The 16,542-nt window shown below is 47.8% G+C and overlaps 1 protein-coding gene and 1 long non-coding RNA gene across 2 annotated transcripts in view; one reads left to right on the top strand and one right to left on the bottom strand.

The window, feature by feature from the left end:
- The first annotated feature begins 954 nt into the window (after nucleotides 1–954).
- The window catches only part of MEDAG (mesenteric estrogen dependent adipogenesis), an 18,428-nt gene continuing 2,840 nt past the window's right edge, over nucleotides 955–16,542 (top strand). The window contains exons 1-4 of the mRNA XM_081549267.1: nucleotides 955–2,168; nucleotides 13,124–13,233; nucleotides 14,866–14,978; nucleotides 15,434–15,719. Of these exons, the coding sequence (XP_081405393.1) occupies nucleotides 1,600–2,168; nucleotides 13,124–13,233; nucleotides 14,866–14,978; nucleotides 15,434–15,719 (1,078 nt within the window). The 5' untranslated portion in view covers nucleotides 955–1,599. The remainder of the gene's footprint in view (nucleotides 2,169–13,123; nucleotides 13,234–14,865; nucleotides 14,979–15,433; nucleotides 15,720–16,542) is intronic.
- The window catches only part of LOC145529267 (uncharacterized), a 14,082-nt gene continuing 9,092 nt past the window's right edge, over nucleotides 11,553–16,542 (bottom strand). The window contains exon 3 of the long non-coding RNA XR_014071077.1: nucleotides 11,553–11,839. This is a non-coding gene — a long non-coding RNA (uncharacterized LOC145529267). The remainder of the gene's footprint in view (nucleotides 11,840–16,542) is intronic.

The raw sequence follows: 16,542 nt of genomic DNA, 5'->3' as shown, positions 1-16,542 counted from the left end.
GTCTCACCTACAGCCTCAGCCTCCTCCACACCTACCTCCTGTGTGGTGATCCCCAGGCTTCACCTTGCGAAAGAATGCCCTCAGGTACTTATCTCCCAGGCAGACGCCCCCTTCCTCCCGCAGAAGACTGATTTGGTATCAATGCCGGCCAGACAAATTAGATTTGCTCAAGAAGATACAGCCATAAGGACAGATGCTGGGGCAAAGGGACTCTTGTCGGGAGGAAGGAGTGAATGGAGCTTATTTATATTCTGAGATTCAATGAGATGTGACAGAAAGACCTCATTTCACATGATTAAACTTATGCAGGGTCCTGGTGGCGGCACACACAGACAAGTTAAAGATATTCTCTAAGCTCTACTCAAACTTTGGGAAATGGCTGAGACTCAGCCCTAAATTACAGTACTTGAGGAAGTCTTCCCAGCACCTCAGCGCTGGACTGGACTCTCTTCCCATAAATTCAGGTTTATCCTCAACAGAGATTTTCATTCAGTGTCAGAATCGCTGGAATGCTTGCTTGTCCACCTCTCTATTAAATAGACAGTAAGTTGAGGCTAGTGGAAAAGAACCTGCCTGCCAATGCAGGAGATATAAGAGATGAGGGTTCGATCCCTGGGTCCGGAAGATCCCCTGGAGAAGGAAATGGCAACCCACTCCAGTATTCTTGCCTGGAGAATCCCATGGACAGAGGAGCCTGGTGGGCTACAGTCCACGGGGTCCCAAAGAGTCAGATTCGACTGAAGGACACACACAGGCTAGGCAAGGGCAGGGCTTATGTTTATTCATTCTACTTTTCTCAGAATTTAGCTTTCTGCCTGTCCCCTAGTAGATGTTTTGGAAATAGTACAATTAAACTGAATGGGAAAGCCCTCCTTTCACGCCTTGCACAAAACAAGCCACACCTAACTCTCAAATATCTCCAGACTGAACACACGGAGGTGTTCCAGGACTCGCGGAGCTCAGCCTCTGGGGAGGCAGGGGAGGAGAGGACCTCTGGGTCCCTTCGGTTCCCCCCCCATCCCCCGAGCCTCCCCGGACCCCTGCTGTGGGCACACTGCTCCCCGTGGTCTGCCGTGCCAGAGAAGCAAGCAGAACAAAGTGATGCAATCTACGGGGGATTCACGAAGCCATTGTGGGAAAGTGACACGATGACCGGTGGGATTTCCACATGGAAGGGAATCCAGGCGAAGGAAGGGCCGAGCAGGGGAGATTCACGGAATGATCTGGAAGGGAAAAAACAGAAAGCAAGGATAGGAGATGGTGGTTGGCATTTGACTTCTGCTTGGGGGCGGGGCATGGGAGTAGAGATCAGAGGTCAGACACTGCCCCACGACCCAGGGTCCCAGGTGGGGAGCTGGGAGAGGGACGCACGCCTCGCTCCAACCGGTGCGTGGAGGTGTGGTGCCTTGGGCGAGCTGCACGCTCTGGCTCCCACCTCGGGCCTGACCCGGCACCCTCGGTGGACGCTTCCCTCCCTCCTGGCACTGTCCCCGCGGCAGTGTCCCCTGACAGTCTGTGTCACCCCCCAACCCCCGGCCGCCACAGTGTCCAGGCAGGGGCGGTCCCAGCCCCAGGCGTGGAGCGGCGGACCCCAGGGCGATGAGTAAACCCTTGGCCGCGAGCGGGCGCGGTCGAGTGGGAGAGTGCCAAATCCTGAGATGCTGTAACGCGCCCGCCAGGAGCGTCTGGGGTCGTGCCCGAGGGCCGGGAGGGGCGCGGCGAGGGATAAAAGGGCCGCGCGGCGCCGGGGCCGTTTTCTCAGCGCGGTGGCCGCAGCTCTGCGCTCCTCGCCGGCGGGGACCTGAGCGGCGTCACGGGGTCCCGGGCGGTCCGAGTCGGGGCGCCGGCGCCTCCCCGGGGGCCATCAACAGCTGGAGCGCGAGCCCGGCCATGGCGGAGCTGGAGAGCGCGCCTGCGGCCAGGCCGAGCCTGACGTCCATCTCGTCGGGGGAGCTGCGCAGCCTGTGGACATGCGACTGCGAGCTGGCCCTGCTGCCCCTGGGCCAGCTGCTGCGGCTGCAGCCCGGTGCCTTCCAGCTGCGCGGCGACCAGCTCGTGGTGCCCGCGCCCGCGGAGCCCGCCGCCGCGCGCGGGGGCTTCAACGTCTTCGGAGACGGCTTCGTGCGCCTCGACGGGCAGCTCTACCGCCTGAGCAGCTACATGAGGAGGTGGGTGGCCTCGCCGCGCACCCCGGCCCGCCGCCTGGTCCCCGCCGAGGCCTCCACGCTGCCCACCCCCATCCCCATGCCTCACTTCCAGAGATCCAGCCTGGACCCCCCACCCCCATCACACTTCTAGATTTTTCTCATTGCTAACATCACCCAGAGGTGCGGAGCTCTCCCTGCCCTGGCTTTTTCTGCCCTTTGCACCGACATCTCACAGCTGAGGCTGGTGGGGGGTGGGCAGGGAGGGGAGCGCGGAACTGGCTGATGATTATTCCTTCCTGGCTCCTTAACCAGGTCAAATGAGCTCAAACTGGGGGCACACCCTTGCTAAGCAGAGACTCACACCCTGGCTTTAGCCTGGGGGGAAGGGGCGGGGAGAGGTTGTTCTCTTCTGCTCTATCAGCTGGATCCAGAAAGGAGACCCGGTGAGAGCGCGCATAAGTTTACAGTTTCCCATCTTTAGCCTCACTGCCTTTTCAAAAAGGAAATTAATAAACCGTGTCTGAGAAGAAACCAAAGCCTGTAAAGTCCAACCCAGGGGCCATGTGGGCTGTCGAGCGGGCAGGTGGCTGTGGAGTGGGCAGTTCCGTTCCGGGAAGATGAGTGCAGTGACGTTGGCTTCCCGGAGCAGAGCTGAGGCCAAAACAACTAGATGGAGGGTTACAGGATGTTTAAGTGCGTTGGAAAACTGCCTGAAGCACTTCCTAGGGGACTTGAAGGCAGCAGGATTGAAGCCCATCTGAGGCGGGCTTTGGTAGGGCAAAGGAGGAGGGAGCTTCACCCTGGGTTCTGCTGGGGCCTCTTGCTTCCAGAGGTCACCTGGGGAGTGGGAAGCTTGCATTTGTGCTGTGGAGCTGGGTATCAGGAAGCGGGACAGGTTGATTCTGAGATGAGTGAGCAGACAGCTATTAAGCTAGAAAGCCTTTGCTCCAGGGAGAGACAGCAGCCCTGGGCACCCTATGGGTGGAATAAAGTAAAGAGGGGCAAGCAAACCAAAGGAGATATTTAAAATGCCTTCTTCAAAGTTGCTAGGGAACACCTTGCTTTTCCACTCAAAAGATAGTGAGGGCTTTCACTGAGCACCTGATGCAGGATTCCCCAGAAAAAATCTCTCCCTTTCTGAGCGAATTGAAAATTCCAAGCCATAAGCAGGGGTTGGTGGTAGGAACTGAGCTAGAGATCAGATTTAGGGAGATTTTATTTTTTTTTTAATAAATTTATTTATTTTAGTTGGGGGCTAATTACTTTACAATATTGTAGTGGTTTTTGCCATACATTGACATGAGTCAGCCATGGGTTTACATGTGTTCCCCATCCTGAACCCCCCTCCCACCCCCTCCCCATCCCATCCCTCTGGGTCATCCCATTGCCCCTCCCTAAGCATTTGTCTCATGCATTGAACCTGGAATGATGTTTTGTTTCACATATGATAATATACATGTTTCAATGCTATTCTCTCAGAACATCCCACCCTCACCTTCTCCCTCAGAGTCCATAAGACTGTTCTATGCATCTGTGTCTCTTATTCTGTCTCGCATATAGGGTTATCGTTACCATATTTCAAATTCCATATATATGCATTAGTATACTGTAGTGGTGTTTTTTCTTTCTGGCTTACTTCACTCTGAATAATGGGCTCCAGTTTCATCCATCTCAATAGAACTGATTCAAATGTATTCTTTTTGATGGCTGAGTAATATTCCATTGTGTATATGTACCACAGCTTCCTTTTCCATTCATCTGCTGATGGACATCTAGGTTGCTTCCATGTCCTGGCTATTGTAAACAGTGCTGCGATGAACATTGGGGTACACGCGTCTGTTTCAGTTCTGGTTTCCTCAGTGTTTATGCCCAGCAGTGGGATTGCTGGGTCATATGGCAGTTCTATTCCCAGTTTTTTAAGGAATCTTAGGGAGATTTTAAAAAGAAGGTAAGCATTGTATTTGAGAACAGAGTATGAAAAATAAAAATGTCCAGAGTTAATTGAAGCTACAGGTTAGGTCTTAGGCAGTCCTGACTCCCCCAATCTCAGCCAACAGCGCTGCAAAACTTGAACTGGTTTTAAAGTCTGGTTGTTAAACTCTTGTTTTGAACACCTCCTCCATAGGGGAAAATTAAACAGCAGTGGTTCCCCCGGCAGTTTGGAGTCCAGAACAAACAATGACAAGGTGACAGAGACCAGGGTGCAAAGAAGACTCAGCAAATACAAGGTTCTCATGGGCTAAGCAATAGTGTGAGGGCATTTGTACCTGGGAATGGCAAGGTGCACCTCAGAATAATTCGGGAGGTGGAACAACCTGCCTTCCTCTTGGGGGACAGACCGTGGCAGATGGGTGTGCAGCCCTGAAAGAGGACTGGGAGGGAACCTGGTCTGAACAGAGGGAGCCTTCTAGAAACAAGGGGAAGACAGCTGTGGATGGCAGTGAGAGGTTTTGCCCTCATGGATCAAGAGTGAGAGGCACAGTCAAAACTCAGGTGTCTGAAGTTGCTGCTTCTCAGACTGGCCCAGATTTACCCAGTTGTCTTTGGTTTGAAGATAGATGCAGCTTCCTGTCTCACAATAGTTGCTCTTGAGCTATCCTTCACTTCTTCCTTTCTTCCTTCCTTCGGTGATCTCTAACCAACTCAACTGAAGAGGAATTTGCATGATTTACTCTTTCCCAGTAAGTTCCAGCACACTTCTAAAGATCCCAGAATCAAGCTCAGAATTCCCACCCATGTTGCAAATGAAATTTACTCAGGGTACCAGGTGTAAATTACCATTAACTATCACACACACATACACATACCTTTCCCTTTTTTTTTTTTTCTATAATGCAGCCTGTTAGTGGGATGTAATGGCCAACATTTGACAAAGAGGAGCTCTAATCCCTCGTTTTCAGTGGTCCTCTAGCATGTAAGAGGTTGCTTGGAAAAAAAGCAAATACATTTTTCTTTAATGTTTACTTGAGTCTCAGCATTGGTGCAAAGTATTTCACAGCTATTGTCTCACAAAAGCTGGCAAAGTTGGCGCCGTTGTTTGTTTCCCATTTTTACAGATGAGAAAATTAGGACTCAGAGAGATTAAGTAATTTCCCTGGGTGAGATGCCAGTGAACTGCAGGGCCAGGGCCTCTCTGCAGAGTTGTCTAACTCTACAGCCCAGGCTGTCAGCTAGCTGCTTCCAACCTGGAATAATTCTGGCTTCCTCTAGGACACAGAGGCGCGCTCATGGATTTCCCGAACCTCAAATAAATGACTGGGATTACATCAGCCAGTACACATATAATCAGCCTAAAAGAGAAAGTAAGTCCAGTGGTATGAAGGAAGCCACTGAAAGTAGCGCTGTGACCTGCTTCTGCTCAGATCTGAGCATCTCTTAGCTGGGTAATGGTCTCAGCCCCCTCGAGGTGAGCCACCTGGGGCAGGAAGTGCAGGGGAGGCGGGGAGGAGACACGTGGGGGTGAAGACTCAGGGGAGGATGGGCCACAGTTGGCTCATACTTAGATTGTCACTGGGGGGAGTGTCAGCTCCATCCGAGGGGGGTGGGAGGTGCCTGGGCTCTGTCTGCGGCCCAGGCCCACTTCTCAGAAGCATCTCCGCGTGGAGCCTGGCCACCCTTACTGTTGTGCTCACTGGGCTCCTGACACGACCAGTCCTCTGCTCTGGCCCCAGGTCTGAGTCTTGGATTTAACGACCTGCCCAGGATAGCAGCCCCTTAAATAGGGTGCATAGCGGTATTGATGAAGTAATAACCTCTTATGTGTTGAACTATGATTTTTAGGGAATTCAGTTCAGGGTAAGTGTGGACACCTGATGCAAAGAGCCCGCTCATTGGAAAAGACCCTGATGCTGGGAAAGATTGAAGGCAGGAGGAGAAGGGGATGATAGAGGATGAGACGGTTGGGTGGCATCACTGACTCAGTGGATGTGAGTTTGAACAAACACCAGGAGATAGTGAAGGACGGGGAAGCCTGGCGTGCTGCAGTCCATGAGGTCACAAAGAGTCAGACACAACTGACTGAACAACAACAACAAAGTATGGACAAGCATGAGCGCTGGGACCAGGCTGCCTTGGTTTGTACCCTAGTCCCACTGCTTCCTAGCTGAGTGACTGGGGAAAGTTACTTCATCTTTGTGACTCAATCTCCTTAGCTGTAAACTGAGAATGATAATGCCAACAACTTTATAAGTTGTTCAGAATTAAAATCTGTTAAGACCTCAAGGTAGTCAGTGGCACATCTTCATCATGGGGCCAATGTCAGCTTATGTTCTCATCAAGCAGCCCCAACGCCAAATGCTTCACATACTATTTAATCTTTCAGCTTCCTCATGGGGCACCTCTTGTCAGCCAGATTTAATGGATGAGAATATACATCTCAACAAGGTTAAAATACTTGCTGAAGTCACAGAGGCAGAAATTAAACCCAGATGGGGTGATTCAAAAGCCATGAGCCACAGAACTTCCCTGGTGGTCCAGTGATTAAGACTCTGAGCTCCCAGTGCAGGGGGCCTGGCTTCGATCCCTGGTCAGGGAACTAGATCCCATGTGCCTCAACTAAGAGTATGCATGCTGCGATACTTTTTAAGACCAGGTGCAATTAAAAAAAAAAAAAGCCATGAGCCATTGCTGCTTTCTTCCTTGGGAACCTGGATTTGTCCTTCCAGCCACACTCCAGTCCTTGCAAACACACACCTGCAGGCCTGGATGCAGCTACCCACAGTCCCCAAGGCTTAGCTAAGCCATGACTCCCTGCCCCCACCTGGGCTCCCATCTCCTGCTTCTGCCAACCCATTGGCAGTCTATTTGGCCTGACAGAACAACCCTTCTGCTATACCTGACTCAGCTCAGTAAATGGTTCTAACTCCAGGCCTCTTGGCTTTGCTTCTTCTTATTTACATCACTAGGACATAGCCCTGTGGACCCAAGGAAGCAGAGCACTGTGCATTCCTCTGGTCTGTGTGTGTTTGAATGATTAACGAGTTTGTAAGCCTCTGAGTAACAGGGGTTGTGTCCTAGGCCAGTGCTTCTCAAACTTTTAATAAGCTTGCAAGTCCCCTGAGGAGCTTGTTAAAACACAGATTTTAGATCAAGTACAACTGGAGAGGGACCCAGAATTTTGCAGTTTTACAAGCTCCCCTATGATGTCAGTGCTGTAGGTCCAATAACCAGACTATAAGCAATGAGGTCTTAGTTGTGAATCCTTTCATATTGAAATGGTACGTTTTCTTAGCCCTCTCCTAAGGGCTTCTGTATGCTTCTAGAAAGCAAGACTATTTTCCTTTTTAGGTCCCCAGTGCCAAGCACATAGTAGGTGCTTTGTTGTTCAGTCACCAAGTTGTGTCCAACTCTTCTCAACACCGTGGACTGCAGTACGCCAGGCTTCACTGTCCCTCACCATCTCCTGGAGTTTGCTCTAACTCATGTCCATTGAATTGGTGATGCCATCCAACCATCTCATCCTCTGTTGCCCTCTTCTCCTTCTGCTGTCAATCTTTCCCAGCATCAGGATCTTTCCCAATGAGTCAGCTCTTTGCATCAGGTGGCCAAAGTATTGGAGCTTCAGCCTCAGGATCAGTCCTTCCAAAGAGTATTCAGGGTTGATTTCCTTTAAGACTGACTGGTTTAATTTCCTTGCTGTCCAAGGGACTCTCAAGAGTCTTCTCCAACACCACAGTTCGGAAGCATCAATTCTTCGGCACTCTACCTTCTTTACTGTCCAGCTCTCACATCTGTACATGACTACTGGAAAGACAATAGCCTTGACTATATATGGACCTTTGTTGTCAAAGTGATGTCTTTGCTTTTTAACACACTGTCTAGGTTTGTCCTAGTATTTGTCCTAATAGTCAATGTTTATTGCAGAAATGAATGATTGAACATGCATATCAATGATTAACAGACATCAGACTGATGAATCTGAAATTTTTGTTTATTTCACAAGAGTTGGGCAGAAGAAGAAGGTGAGATGATGAACTGAAGGAACTGTTTTGAGTGTTTAGGGGAGGTTTGTTGACACTGGAAAGAATGTCCTTGTAAGCTTTTGCTTAGTCACAGCAAAGAATTGTGGAAGATATTAGCGATTTCTGGGCCTTTTACACAAGGACTATCCAATATATTCCTTTTTCTCTATTCCTCCCTACATATTTTAGAAATGGACACACACACAAATGTGAGCCATGTGTTTGAATTTCTATCTGTCTTTGAGTATTAAATTGTCAGTTGTTGTTTAGTTGCGAAGTTGTGTCCAAATCCTTGTGGCCCCATGGACTGTAGCCCACCAGGCTCCTCTGTCCATGGGATTCACCAGGCAAGAACACTGGAGTGGTTTGCCGTTTCCTTTTCCAGGGGATCTTCCCAACCCAGGGATTGAACCCAAGTCTCCTACATTAGCAGGTGGATTCTTTACTGCTGAGCCATTAGGGAAGCCAGTTTAAATTGTCAGGGGCCAGGAAAATTTGGAATGACTTTTGAATCATTCCAAGATGATGTAAAAGCTGAAGGAAACTGAAGAAGAATGGGTATCTTTGGAGTGGGTGATCTTAGCTACCCCTGATTTGCTAGAAGCAAAAATTCAATGTTCTTTCTTGGTCCCATCTTTCAGATATTGCCTTCATTAAGCTGTTCCCTTTAGCTTTCCAAACTAAAAAGATGAGGAAAGAAATTGGATCAAGGAAGGAGAAACTCTTACTCATTTATTTTTCAGATACTTATATAGTCCTCTTTTCCTAGTAACTTCAACGAACACAGCCCTGGCTGTGCGTCAGAAGCTTACAGAATTTCACTCTACGGCCAGCGGAGTTGGCCAGAGTTAAAGACACTAATAATGTTTGTTGAGCATCTACTATGAGCCCACGTCTGTATGTCTATGTTATTGGCACGTCATTATATCATCAAATGGAAGGTGATTCTATTATATCCCTTTTATAGATGAGGGGACCGGGTCAGATGGGTTAAGTAACTCACTCAAGGTCATGATGAACTGTGGCTCTGGGACTGAGTTCACACGGCCAGTCAATCAGGATACAAATTAAATCTTCTTATTTTGAATCACTATGTGTTCCACTGGGGCTTCCCTCATAGCTCAGTTGGTAAAGAATCTGTCTGCAATGCAGGAAACCTAGGTTCAACCCCTGGGTTGGGAGGATCCCCTGGAGAAGGAAATGGCAACCCACTCAAGTATTCTTGCCTGGAGAATCCCATGGACAGAGGAGCTACAGTCCGTAGGGTCGCAAGAGTCGGACACGACTTAGTGACTAAAGCACCACCACCGCCATGCTTTCCCGTCACAGTGTTCTGCCTTTCAATCCCTGGATGAAAGCCAGGTGTAGAAAGTTCCAACCTAGGAGCATTCTGGCGCCAGGATAAAAGCACTGAAGAAATCAGAGTTTAAAGCAGCTCTCTTCAACCGTTTGCTTCTCTTCCCTAGGGATGACTTCAGCAAATACAATAAATATCTAGGACACAGGAGCAATATCTGCATTAGCAGTTCAGAAATATGCATAATGAAAGATGAGATAGCTAGTCTCGTCAGACTAAGGTAGTCTAGTCAGGCTCATCTTAAAACTGTTAGCTGAACGTCAGGTACTTGAAGACCTGTGAGACTTAACAATTAGGTCCTCAGTCTTTTTTGTATCTTAGTGACTTGCATATCCAAATTTCGTACCAGCGGGCGCCTGAAGGGCAGTGTCTGTGCATCTGTCTGAATTCAAAAGGGATGTTCCCATTTATTTATTCCACTGTGATTCTGAGGTGTTTAACAATTGGACCAAATCTGGGAGGCTGGGAAAGGATGAACATAAGGGGATATTTCTTCTTTGCGACCTGGTTTCAACAGAGCGTTAAGCAGGGATCTTGCCACAATCTCGTCTGTCAATTCTGTTATCAGAGCTCTCACGTGAGCAGCATTTTCTCTTATCTGTGGTACAGCGATAACTGGCACTGCTCGGTGATGCTGTTGACAGCCTGGGTAAGATCCTAAAAGTGCCTCTAAATCATCAAAGGAAGATTAAATGATGTTGAGCGTCGTCTTATTATTCAGGATATCTTATTAAATTCAGGCTCCAGAAGAAGTGACTCATGTTTAGGTTATGCATTTAACTCAACATGTGACTCTCCAGAAGACCCCCTTTCCCCTCCTTCTTCCAAGTCCCTCATCTTTGATCAGGGCTAGTAGCATTCAGAAAAAGCCGTCCGCGGAATTCTGGGGGAAAGCAATTATTTTCCCAACCAGTGATTGTTTCCAAGTTGAGATTTTTATCTTTTTCCTCCCAACGATAACCTCCAATGAGACGTCAATCGATTTTGTAGGCAGAGGCAAGTAGTGCACTGTCATTTGGGTAGTCCAAACTGCAGGCTTTCTGAATGTATTACACACACACACACACACACACTCTCTCTCTCTCTCTCTCTCTCTCTCTCACATGCACGCCCTAGAGAGTGATCATCAGACCATAGCTACTGAGAGCAGAGGAATCACCTTGAGGGAAATATTAAGTACTTAAGTGACTATGAATTCACTCCACGATCATCAAGGTGGGGAGAGTGTGAACATTGCTTTGGATGGATCACAGGTGGTACTCCCAGCCCAGCATCATGCATCTGTCTCTCTGGCATTTACTCCAATCAGACTTGGTCTTTGCTTCTTTTGCTATAAGCTTTTCCTCCTCTTTCTCCCTCTACCCGGTCTCACACCCCCTGAAATCACAGACCTCACTGGCTGGCCTCTCCTCACCTGCTTCCCTGGTCACTCTCAGCTGCCTGTGTTAGGTCCTTGGCAGCCAAATAGATGGATGGCAGAGGGGGTGGGGAGCACAGGGGGATCCCTGTACTGCTACCCTGCGACCCCACCCCCACTTCCTGGGTCCTGAGCGCTTCAGCTGCATAAGGCACAGGTGAGCACCCATGCTTAGTGAATGAATGAATGAGAGTGAAGGAATCCAGCAAAGGGTCAGTCCCTTCCTCCTTCCTTCTCCTTTGCTTCCTTTCTCCAGGACCTTTTGGCAGTTGGTCAGCTGGGACAAAGAAGAACGGTGACCCTGCCCTTCAGGGGCCCGCTCTCCCCATGCTCACCCCACCCTGTTCTGCCCAGGAAGGGTGAGGGTGCAGGAGGCATGGAGGAAGAGCCATGCAGATCCCAGTGTGCATCTGTGTTATCTCACCCAGTCCATTCCGTGGCTCCCCCCTTCTCCACCCAACCCTCCCCTCTCCAACTCTTGCCCCCTTCACATCCACACCCCTGAACAGGGACACCAGCCCCTCCTCTCCTTGCCTGGATGCACCAGCCTGTGTCCCCCTCCCCCACCACGGGATCAGCCTCCTAACCACCCACCGTGCCCAGGGTTGGGAGGTGGAGGCCGCATTAAAAGCCTGGTGAAATAGAAGGCAGGAAGCATTTCAGATGCTCCATTGGGGGTCAGGTTTTAAAAGCTCTCAATATCGGATCTGACAATCCCAGAAAAAAAAGATGATGACACAGATTTCTAAGAGATGGAGCTGGAGGCAGACGAGCGGAAGCTGTGTTTTTCTGACTCGGGGGTAGATAAATTCTCCCACTGCTCTTGACCCAGGCTTCAGTCTGGGTCTCCAGCTTCAGCCCCTCTAAGTGAGTTGATGGGGAAGGAGGCTGCGAACTGTGTGGCCAGAGCTCCCCAGCTGCAGGCGGTCCCCAAGGCTGTGACTCTTCAGGTCAGGTTCTGGAAGGACAACAAGCCAGAAATGCAGGAGTGGTCTCTGCCTGGGACTAGAAGCCAACACACAGCCATATAGCAAAAGCCCCCCACTCACCCCATGCAGACCTTACAGCGGTGCCCATCAGTGGGGAGGCCGCTCTGTCTTGAAGAGGGCCTGGGGCAGATGCATCCCTCAGCCCGCTGGGTACCTCTCAGCCCACCCGAGTCCACAGTCCACGCTGCTTCTGAACTTGGGTTTGGCTAGAAAATTAGCCATCTTCTTGAAAGAAGCCAATTTGCATCTGCTTTTAAATCAACAATGCAGGTAGAGACACAGAAAGGCGGCTTGGAAAATGTGTAGAGTAGGGAGAGGAAACTGACATGCTGGAAGACACAGTCAAAAAGCAAAAAGATCTTCCTGGGTTGGAATAATGAACTAAGACCAAAGAGGCTGAACTGAATAGGGCCCTGGGCAGAAATCCTACATTGGTTTTTTAAAACTGTACAAGCTCACAATCGGGGAAGATGTGAAGTAGTTCATGTGACTAGTGGTTGATTGTGCATCTCTGGAGAGGGCTGGGTTTATCTCAGGATTAGAAAAGGGAAGAGAGGAAGAGAAGGAAAGGAAAATTTCAGATCCACCAGTTAGGATGACTGCACTGGAGAAGACCTTGAAAAGTCCACTTATTAAAAATAATTCATTCTCAATCCAGGGATATATAGTGCTCTGGTAGCACTATCTTAGGGCCTTCCCAGGTGGCTAGTGGTAAAGAATCCAACTGCCAACATAAGAGATGAGGGTTTGATCCTTAGATTGGGAAGATTCCCTGGAGGAGAGCATGGCAACCCATTCCAGTATTTTTGCCTGTAAAATCCCATGGACAGAGGAGCTTGGTGGGCTATAATCCATGGCGTCGCAGAGAGTAGGACACGACTGAGTGTGTGCGCGCACGTGCGTGTACACACACACACACACACACACACACATACATACACACACTCTGCTATCTTACAGCCCAAACAGATGGTAGTGATCATCATCTGGTAAAGGCTGCCCCTGAGAGCTGAGCGTTGGTGCCAGGCGACCCCAGGCCCAGGCCACCTTGGGTGGCATGCTGATCTGTCAGTCGACTAGGGAAGGGGGAATTACTTATTTTATACAAGATATGGCTGCCTCCCAAAGAATACACTTTAGAGGACTTCCCTCTAAGGGTCTGTGGATATAGCAGGCACATGCCCAGTATGTCCCTGTCCTGACTTCAGTGGGAGGCTGCATTGTATTTATAATCTTCTCTGCTTTTTTCTCAGATATGTGGAACTGACCAACTACTGCGATTATAAAGACTACAGAGAAACTATATTGAGCAAACCGATGCTCTTCTTTGTTCATGTACAGACCAAAAAGGGCTCCTCAAAAGGTAGGTGTATAAAGTTTGGGTTTGGTTCCGCCTTTCTGGGCTGTGGACTGTGGCCTGCTGATGAGGTAGAAGTTGGGCGTGGAGAAAGCAGAGAGGATGTCAGCTTGTGCAAGGCTGGAAGCTTGATGGGTTAGGCCATCAGCATAGGCATGCAGAGCAAACCTCTAAATGACCCTGCAGCAGAAGCCGTCTGCCTCTGAGTTTTCTTTCATACTTCCTGTCTTGGCAGGAAGTGATCTCTGAGCCTGCGGGGGTTGCAAAAATGACTGGAGTGATGACGATGATGATGATGTATCATATTGTCTACCCCGTATCAAACACTCCTGTGAGGAATGAGCTAATGTCAATAATTGGGCAACAACCCTGTGGGGCATGTCATCCAGAGGAGAACATTTTTGAACCTGAAAACAGGAACTGTAATAATTATGCTGGGACAAAGGTATAAACTAGAACTGACTCAGGCATAACTAGGATGCCTGGTCATCCTGCCTATGTGGTACTTATACCATCCCCATGTTACAGATGAGATAGTGATAGTAAAAGTTGCTCAGATGTGTCCAGCTCTTTGCCACTCCATGGACTATACAGTCCATGGGATTCTCCAGGACAGAATGCTGGAGTGGGTAGCCTTTCCCTTCTCCAGGGGATCTTCCCAACCCAGGGATTGAACCCAGGTCTCCCGCATTGCAGATGGATTCTTACAGATGAGAATCCTAGTTTTTTCTCTCTCTCTCTTACAGATGAGAAAACTAGGATAAAGAAAATAAATGCTATTTGCAAAGCTTGGTCTGGACACCAGGTGGGGAAAGGGAGGGTGGCGTGAATTGGGAGATTGGGATGGACATATATACACTATTGATACTCTGTGTAAAATAGATAACCAATGAGAACCTGTTGTACAGCTCAGGGAACTCCACTCAGTGCTCTGTGTGGCCTAGATGGGAAGGAAATCCCAAAAAGAGGGGAGATATGTATACGTATAGTTGACTGACTTGGCTGTACAATAGAAACTAACATAACACTATTAAGCAATTATTCTTCAATAAAAATTAATTTTAAAGAAAAGAAAAATGCTTGTAGATGCTTTCACGTTTCATGCTGTGGCCTTCAAATTTCAAAGGTATCTCTTTATTGTTTCTTCCAGGAAATCAAACTGATAGCAACTAAATTAATTCAAATTCCAATGTGAAAATATCTCCATTTGCCCATCTTCCTCCTGCTCAAAGTGATATGTGGAGAGTCACGAGCATAAGTTCTGTGATAGCATTAGAATTTCTTAAACTTACTTCTAAAATGTTCTTAAAAATGAGTCCAAGAGAGTAAGAATGGGCCTACAAATTCCAAAGAGACTTCCTCAAACACTTCCTCATTCAGATTCATGGAGCCGATTCTCTGCTTATTGTGTTCGGAGTCATTCAGATGCCCTGCTCACTTCATAATTCAAAGTCAAGATGCCCTTCTCTGCAGGAGGGTCCAGGAACAGATCACAGTGTAACAAGGAATGCTTGTTAGCGCGTCTGAGCCCTTGATGTCATTTGGCTTGCTGGTGACCAGAAAGCCGACAGTTCTCTAAGAAGTAGGTCTAGGTCACAAGTGCACCCTTGTTTTTGACTTGTGCTTCCTCATTTCTAGAAAGAACATACGCGTTTCTTGTGAACACAAGGCACCCCAAGATAAGAAGACAGATAGAGCAGGGGATGGACATGGTAATCTCCTCGGTGATTGGAGAAAGCTACCGGCTCCAGGTGGGTTGGCCTGTGTTAATCCAGGGCTGCCAACACAGAAGGGGGTCTGGACATTTCAGGCCAGGATGGAGTCCCTAGAGCTTAACTCTCACTTAACTGAATCCAGACTGACATTTTCTATTGCTGCATTATCACTACCAATAAAGTGAACTTAGTTTCTAGCAACTTCTGAGAAATGGGGTAAGAATAAATATCAGTTTGACCAAGTAGTTCAAGGTCTTTACCTCGAACGTGATGGAACTTGATGCAAAGGCAAAGATTTGCTTGTTTGTTTGTTTGTTTTAAAAATAAAGGCAACTATTTAAAATTATGTCAGAAAGGGAAATAAAGGGTGTGATATTTTGGACATTTGGACAGCTGTTAATTCTATCATATAATTGTACGGTAATGTATGTCTATAATATAATGTTATAGTCATATCCATGTAATTGATTAAATGCTTCTTTCTCTTTCAGTTTGATTTTCAAGAGGCAGTAAAGAATTTTTTCCCTCCAGGAAACAAGATTGTTAACGGAGAAGATTTGAGCTTTGCGTATGAATTCAAAGCCGATGCATTGTTTGATTTCTTCTATTGGTTTGGGCTCAGCAATTCCACTGTAAAAGTGAATGGAAAAGTTCTAAATTTGTCAAGTACAAGCCCAGAAAAGAAGGAGACCATTAAATTATTTCTGGAAAAAATGAGTGAACCTTTAATCCGAAGGAGCAGTTTTTCTGATCGAAAATTCAGCGTAACTTCTAGAGGTATGTTAAAAATTCTCAGGTAGGGGCTTCCCTGGTGGTCCAGTGGCTAAGATTCTGCACTGCCACTGCAGGAAGCAAGGTTCAGTCCCTGATCAGGGGACTAAGATCCCACATGCCACGTGGAGGGGCCAGAAATTTTTTAAAAATGAAAAAATAAATCTGACCTTTAAAGAAAGTTCTCAAATACCCCCAGAACAATAGTTAAAGGGTAGAATAATATCACGGGAGAAAAGAATCAATTAATGGAAAAGGAAAGGCCTCTTGATAAAGGGGAAATATAATATCACATTTTTCAGAAAGTAAGAAGTGAGAAACATTTACTACCAAAAGGAAATATAGTAAACTAACACAACCCTGTAAATCAACTGCACTCCAATAAAATTTTTAAAAAATAATATAGTGACTTTTCCTTTTAGGCTCCTTAAGATTTTCTCTCAGCGGTTTCACTGTGCAGCACACTCAGAAAATAATTTTAAAATATACTGTTAACATAAATACCTGTTAGTGCTCGTTGAAGTATTTTTAACAATAATTTAACTAAAGAAGAATGATGCTTCCCTGATGTGCATATTCAGGGCAACAGAATGTTAGGGAAATGTGTTGGTTAGGGGAGGCAGAACATGGTGGAGACACCCATGTTTAGAAATGTTTGAGGGCTTCCCTGGTGGCTCAGTGGTGAAGAAACTGCCTGCCAATGCAGGAGGCATGGGCTCCATTCCTGGTCTGGGAAGATCCCACATGCCTCAGAGCAACTAAGCCCTTGCGCCACAATTATTGAGCCTGTGCTCTGCAACAAGAGAAACCACTACAGTGAGAAGCCCTC

This window comes from Giraffa tippelskirchi, chromosome 12, assembly GCF_054371585.1.
Source record: "Giraffa tippelskirchi isolate mGirTip1 chromosome 12, T2T-mGirTip1v1.2.pri, whole genome shotgun sequence".
NCBI lineage: Eukaryota > Metazoa > Chordata > Mammalia > Artiodactyla > Giraffidae > Giraffa > Giraffa tippelskirchi.
Note: the sequence above shows the minus strand (reverse complement) of the source record. Positions and strands in the feature narration are given on the sequence as shown.